This window comes from Phaethon lepturus, unplaced genomic scaffold (genome assembly GCF_000687285.1).
Source record: "Phaethon lepturus isolate BGI_N335 unplaced genomic scaffold, ASM68728v1 scaffold20123, whole genome shotgun sequence".
NCBI classification, from domain to species: Eukaryota; Metazoa; Chordata; class Aves; order Phaethontiformes; family Phaethontidae; genus Phaethon; species Phaethon lepturus.
This window is the reverse complement of record NW_010527466.1, coordinates 33,057-39,056: the sequence shown is the minus strand read 5'-3', so window position 1 is coordinate 39,056 and position 6,000 is coordinate 33,057. Positions and strand designations below refer to the sequence as shown.

The window sequence follows — 6,000 nt, the reverse complement described above, 5'->3', positions numbered from 1 at the left end:
GCAGGAATGTTGGAGGGGAGGCAAGGTCTGTGGTACGGCTGTTTGTCTTCCCAATTCGCCTCTTTCCAGCCTGCAGTCAGACCAAAGTGTGGGAGCTGTGCAAACCTCTCTGCTGGATTGCCAGTTCCTTGCTGTGCATCCTCGGTGTTAAGGCAGCTGAGGAGAACTAGAGATGTGATCCTGGACAATTTGCTTTGCCAGATGAGTGTTTTGTAAGAGGCAGCTATCAAATTATGACATAATGCTGATAGTGCTTTAGGAGGAAAATGCAGTTTCTCTTGCCTCTCATACTTGGTACTGTCTGATTCTCTGCCAGGGAGTAAAGGTGGTAACATCTGAATTTCTCATGGGAACATAAGGATAAAAGTATTAATACAGAAAAGCAAGAAAGAAGGGGAAAGGACTCTTTGTAGTCTTGCAGCTTCCAAAGAACTCACTGTAATGACTTCTGTGCTATTCAGTTACTTCATTGCCATAATGACAATGCTGTAGTTGGGATTCGCAGTTCTGAACTGATATAATGTTTAAATTTCCTTCCAGGTTCTCAAGGATCAAAACGTAACTCTGCAGGCTGAAGTTGAGAAGCTGCAGACTCTCCTGTCTGAGCAGGTATAGCCAGTGTTCGCTGAGGTTTTTATCAAATATCTTGTGTTCTTTTTAACTTCTTAAGTATTTTTTTTCTTAAGCTGGCCCTAGGCTGAGCTGGTTTGTGTCAAAGCTTGTTGCTTTGACAGGCAACTCCTCTTCCGTGGAGGGTTCAAGTAAGGAAGTTTTGACTGTCTTCTAGACCTGGTCAGGATTGTCCAAACCTAATGTGGATTTTCTTCCTTTCCTGAAGAATGCTAGCTTAACACAAGCAAGAACTTATTTCTGCAGCCTCTCCACTTTTATTGGCAATTTTTTTTTTTGGAATAAAGAAAAAGAACAACCTGCCCTTCCAGGAGAGAGGGCTCTTACTGGACTGTGGAGAGACCAGAGTAAGATCTTTGCCCTACTTGTTTTCTTCTATCCTGGAATGAATTCTCAAACTAGTAGTAAACAAAGAACAGACCCATGGAATGAAAAACTATTTATGTTGTGATGTCTTCTGTCCCTCATCTTCTATATTTTTGTACATGGCACACCTGCTGCAGCCAGTCTGACTGGTACTCACACAGGATGCTGCAGGCTTAAAGCTATTGTGTCGCTCAGCCCCATCTCCTTTACAAGTGTTGCCGGGGAGAGCTCTAGTGAACACATGTGACTTAGTACCAATGTGGAATGAGAAAACTTCCTGAAACACTGGAAGAAGACTTGCAGGACAGGAATCCTGTTTGATTTTCTGCACTGGTGTCTGCTAGCCAGCAACTCCCTGTCTGGAGCCCTTTTTTCTGGTGGAGAACCAGATTTGCAGCCTTATTCCCCTGGGTCTGGCTGATTTGGTGCCCTGTCTGAAATAGTGGGGTTGATTTTTTTTTTTTGGTAGCTGGCTTATGTTTCTCATGTAGTCTCTCACAATGTGTTGTTGAGAAATCATAAATGTTCTGCTGAGTGAGTCTTGGGTGGAGCTTGTGGTTTCCATAAGTGATCAAAAGAGGCAGATTTTTCAGGTATTGAGCTGGCTGCTATGGATTAGATGCTGCACAGTGCTTGGCATGCTTGACGCTCCCTAGGATCACTGGGATCCTGTGTCCCACACCTTGTCACCAGAAGTCCTGTAGTCCATCAGTGTAAAATCATGAAGGCATGTGGAGTGGATCTGTACCTCCCCTGAAAGATTGACATCTTTCCAGCATCAGTATTAGACACACATGCCATGAGGACGTTCTCCCCCTATTTTATTTTCCCTTCTGAATTAGTGTGGTAACTAAGCTTCTGGTTAACTAGATGCTTTTCAGTTATTTCTTATTTTAAAAACCCAAACCATTATTGATCCAATCACCCTGTGTTTGGTTTTTTTTATAGGCGAACAAAGATTTGTTAGAGCAGATGGAAAGAAGGTAAGAAACTTTTCCTTTGAATCGGAGACTAAAATAAAGATCCAGTTCTGGCAGCAATGTTGCTGTTGATAGCTAAACTGCCTTCAAAGGTTACACCGTCTTTTTGCTAACACACACTTTTGATTTCTCAGCATGAGAGAGCGGGATGATAAAATCAAGACTGTTGAAGAGCTGCTTGAGGCAGGACTCATACAGGTGGCTAATAAAGAGGAGGAGCTGAAGGTAAAATCTCCCATTAGCTTTTTATGGGGAAGCAGAGATTAAGTGCTCTTGTGTAAAGTGTATGTTTGAGCACTCATAGTGCAGTCTGAGATCATTCCCTTTGAATAGGAAAATCATCTTGTGGAGGCAAGGTTAAAACCTTTTGGTAAGATAGACTAAGCATGAGCGTTGATGGCGCACGGTAAGTGCTTCTCTACTTTGTCTAGAGCAGATTTTGCAAGCATCTGAACCTGGTGTCTTTTGGAATAAAGTGAATACATTTCCAGAGCTGTATGCTTGGCCTAGTCTGCAACAACTCTGTCTTTAGGAAAGGGTGTGTTGTAAAAATGTGGCAGAATGGGACTCTTGCATCTTTTTGCTTAGTTGGTAATCTGAAAGGTTAAAATAATCATAAACTAGTGACACCTTCTGGGATGATACTAAAGGTATTTCCTTCCTGTTCTCTTTATAATGAAGCTAGTGATGAGAAGTCTGGAAAGCCACTACAAAAATCCCTGTCTATTTTCCGCTGGGTTTTGCTGGAAAGCTGTGTCCTGGCTACCTGGACATAGCCCAGACAATGCTCACTGTCTTAATGTCGCTAAATTCCAGGTGCATCGCTGACACCCCTGTACTGGGGAGGGGTTGCACACTGGCAAACTGTCAGGTTACTAACCAGTCAAAGACGTGAGCATGTCACCGTGATGTTTCCCTGGATTCTAGCTTCCTTTATAGATTGAAATCCACTCTGAGTTGTCCGTAATGAATAATTAGTCCATTGAATACTTTAACTCCAACTACTGCAGAGGTATGGGGGGGTCTCTTTCAGACTTTCAAAGTCTTTCACTTGCTCTAAGAAATGACTTTTCATTCAAGCTTAACACTTTTTCCCCAACAAATGAGTCTTTCATTATCTGTGTGTCTGCTTTCAAAGGCACTGCGAACGGAAAATTCATCCTTGAGAAAAGAACTTCAAAGTCTGCAAATTCAGCAATCAGAGCAGGTAGTACTTTTCATCTAAGACTTTTATTACACCTAAACTAAATCTAAAAGAATCTTGCTGTGGTTGCAAAAGTCAAGGGAAAAAGGTGAAGATGTCTTTTGAAGCCTGTTGGCAAAGCATCCTGTTTCCTTACAGTGTTGGTCTGGAAGCTGATACTTCTGTCAAATACTACTTTTGCATAAGTGTCAGAAACATGGCAGATGTAAAGTTTCCAATCAGTGGCAGTTCTGGGTTGGTTAGTGTGCTATGCACTGAAATGACCGTGGATTGCTTTTTTCCAGAAGCCAAGTGCAGCAAGCGTGGCTGGTAGGCAGCTCATACTGCATCAGCTTTAGTTAGGCAATAATTTGAGCCTTCTAATATTAGTCCACACTTGTGCAGGTGTGACTTAACCCCCTTCTATTTATGTCTCTGTTCAGTGGTACTGTCACAGTAATATTGTTTTTGATGTGTGACCGCGAGGTGCTTTTCCTTGACATCCAGCTCTGCTTGGACAGCTTGGGAGGGCACTTAGTTTCTAGAAAATCATTAATGGGAGAGGAGAAGCACAGTAACTGTGGAGAGGTGTACAGTAGTGCCTGTATGAAAAGGATAGCTGATCAAATGCTTGTCCCTAACCTCAGCCTCTCCTGGTAAAGATGGGGTAGGTTTGCTGTTGATTTCCTGGAACTTGCAGTAGACTTGGTATTACTGATTTGCCAGGAACTGGAGGCCAACAGTTAATTTTCTCAGGAGCAGCCAGATAAATAAAATTGTTAGGCTGTTATGTAGTTTACCTAGTGCCAGAGTGCTCAAGCTCTACGCCTTACCCCTCAAAGCTTGCAGATAGTTTTGCTCTCCTCTGTTTTTCTAAGTTGAAGCTCTGTTTTGAATAGGTTTCCTTCCAATCACTGGTGGAAGAACTCCAGAAAGTGTAAGTTACTGCTCAGATTTCATTTCTGATTGTTACTTCTGTCTGTCTTAATTCCATGACTACAAGTGTTTTGCTTCCCTGAAATGATTTGCTTTTAACTGGATGAAGTGTGTGTGTGTGGCAGGAAGTGTTATCACTTCAGAAACACGTCGTGTCAGATCAATACCCTTTGAAAATCCAGTTGCTTTTCTGCTAAGCAATTAACTTCATAAGCCTAACAAGGTATTGCGCTGAATTGTCAGATAATTGTTTGTCTTCAGTAGGCACTCTAAAAGGAGTGAGTTTGTTCTCTGTGTGTGTGTGTATTTGAAGTTGATAAATACTTTGCTGGAATATCCAGTGAAGGCTGAAGTTAAGTGTGTGTCATTCTAGGGACTACTGATACATTAAATTTGCATTTTTGGACACTAATAATATCTATTTAGCATGTGAACTACTGATCATAGAAAGCCAGCTTGTTCTGCACTATTCCCAGTCTTAATCCTCCTGTTTGTTTCTCCTGCTTGGTCCCACTGTGGATCCCAGAGGCTGGTGATGTGGTAGCAGAACCAAAGCTTGTGTATTTGCTCAAGTAGCCCATTTGTTCAGCCAGCTAATGTTGTTCCCCTACTCTTTTTAAGGATCCATGAGAAGGATGGAAAAATAAAATCAGTGGAAGAACTCCTACAAGCCGAAATCCTTAAAGTAGCAAGCAAGGAGAAGACTGTTCAGGTATCTGTCTCTGCGATACCTACTTTGCTTTCTAGGTCTATGCCACTGACTACCATTTATTTGTTACTGCATGGCATTCTATAGTGATGAATTTCTAGCATCCATTTTTGTGGCGTTTTTGTGTTTCCATTGTCCAATCCTGTCTGTTTTGTCATTGAAAAGGCTTTGACACAGGAAATAGAGGCTCTGAAAGAAGAAGTAGGAAATTCCCAGCTTGAGATGGAAAAACAGGTAAAACACCTTAGTGTCAGAAGTGTGAAACAGCCTTGCCTTGGATGCACTGCTCACTCATTCTGTTTTAGTGTGTTTTTTTTCACTGGTGAATGCTGTTGGGTAGGGGAAGTTTTTAATGGTAGAGCAACACTATTCTTGGATATAAAGCCATAAATATGTAATATAGCTACTGCTGTCCTTCAGAAACCCTATTCCTCTGGATGCCTGAGCTTTTTGGACTCTTAGTATGAAATTTGGCAAGAATTGCTATAACTTAAAGTATTGTACCATTAGCTCTGGCTGGGCACATTGCATACTGTCACTGTAGTAAGCACGAAGACCTGGGACATCCTTTGGGGCTGGCAACTCAGAAATCCCAAGTGCTGACGGTGCTGCTTCTTTTGGCCTTTCTGTGTTGCTAGAACAATACAACAGGCCCAAATGGGATCTGGTTTCCAGGTAAACTTAAGACTGTTTTCTTTCCGCTATCCAAAGAAAGCCTGTCTCAGCAGAGTAAGCTTACTCTAGCTATCAGGAATGCAGAAATGGAGGAGTATTGGCTTTTTTGGCATGCTTGCTGTCTAGCATCCAAACAACGGGAACCCACGTTTCCCTAGGGAGCCCATTCTGTAGGCAGCTTAATCCATCGTGCTGTCAGGAAGTTTGCTTGCTTGTTGATGTGGGGGTTGTTTTTTTTGGTCTATGCTTTTTTCTGTCTTTCTAGCTACATTCCAACATGTCACCCCCTTTTTCTTTTCTTAGTGATAAAGTTTTGTCCTTTTTAGGCAAACCTTCATAGAATGTGTTTCTGTCTTGGGCTTTTCCTCCAAAGCAAATTCCCAGGAACTGGAGGAATTGTTTGTGTGTGTTTCCTTCCCTGGAACTGACATGGAACCCAGAACAAAATGCAACTTAGAGCTGCTGTCTCTAGAAAGCTACATATGAGAGATGCTTGCTCCAAAGGTGGTGTATTATGTACC

At 42.1% G+C, this 6,000-nt stretch overlaps 1 protein-coding gene across 1 annotated transcript in view; it reads left to right on the top strand.

Moving 5' to 3' along the window:
- The window catches only part of KTN1 (kinectin 1 (kinesin receptor)), a 53,992-nt gene that overhangs the window by 23,535 nt on the left and 24,457 nt on the right, over positions 1 to 6,000 (top strand). The window contains exons 17-23 of the mRNA XM_010283392.1: positions 541 to 609; positions 1,945 to 1,979; positions 2,111 to 2,201; positions 3,115 to 3,183; positions 4,059 to 4,096; positions 4,717 to 4,807; positions 4,970 to 5,038. Of these exons, the coding sequence (XP_010281694.1) occupies positions 541 to 609; positions 1,945 to 1,979; positions 2,111 to 2,201; positions 3,115 to 3,183; positions 4,059 to 4,096; positions 4,717 to 4,807; positions 4,970 to 5,038 (462 nt within the window). The remainder of the gene's footprint in view (positions 1 to 540; positions 610 to 1,944; positions 1,980 to 2,110; positions 2,202 to 3,114; positions 3,184 to 4,058; positions 4,097 to 4,716; positions 4,808 to 4,969; positions 5,039 to 6,000) is intronic.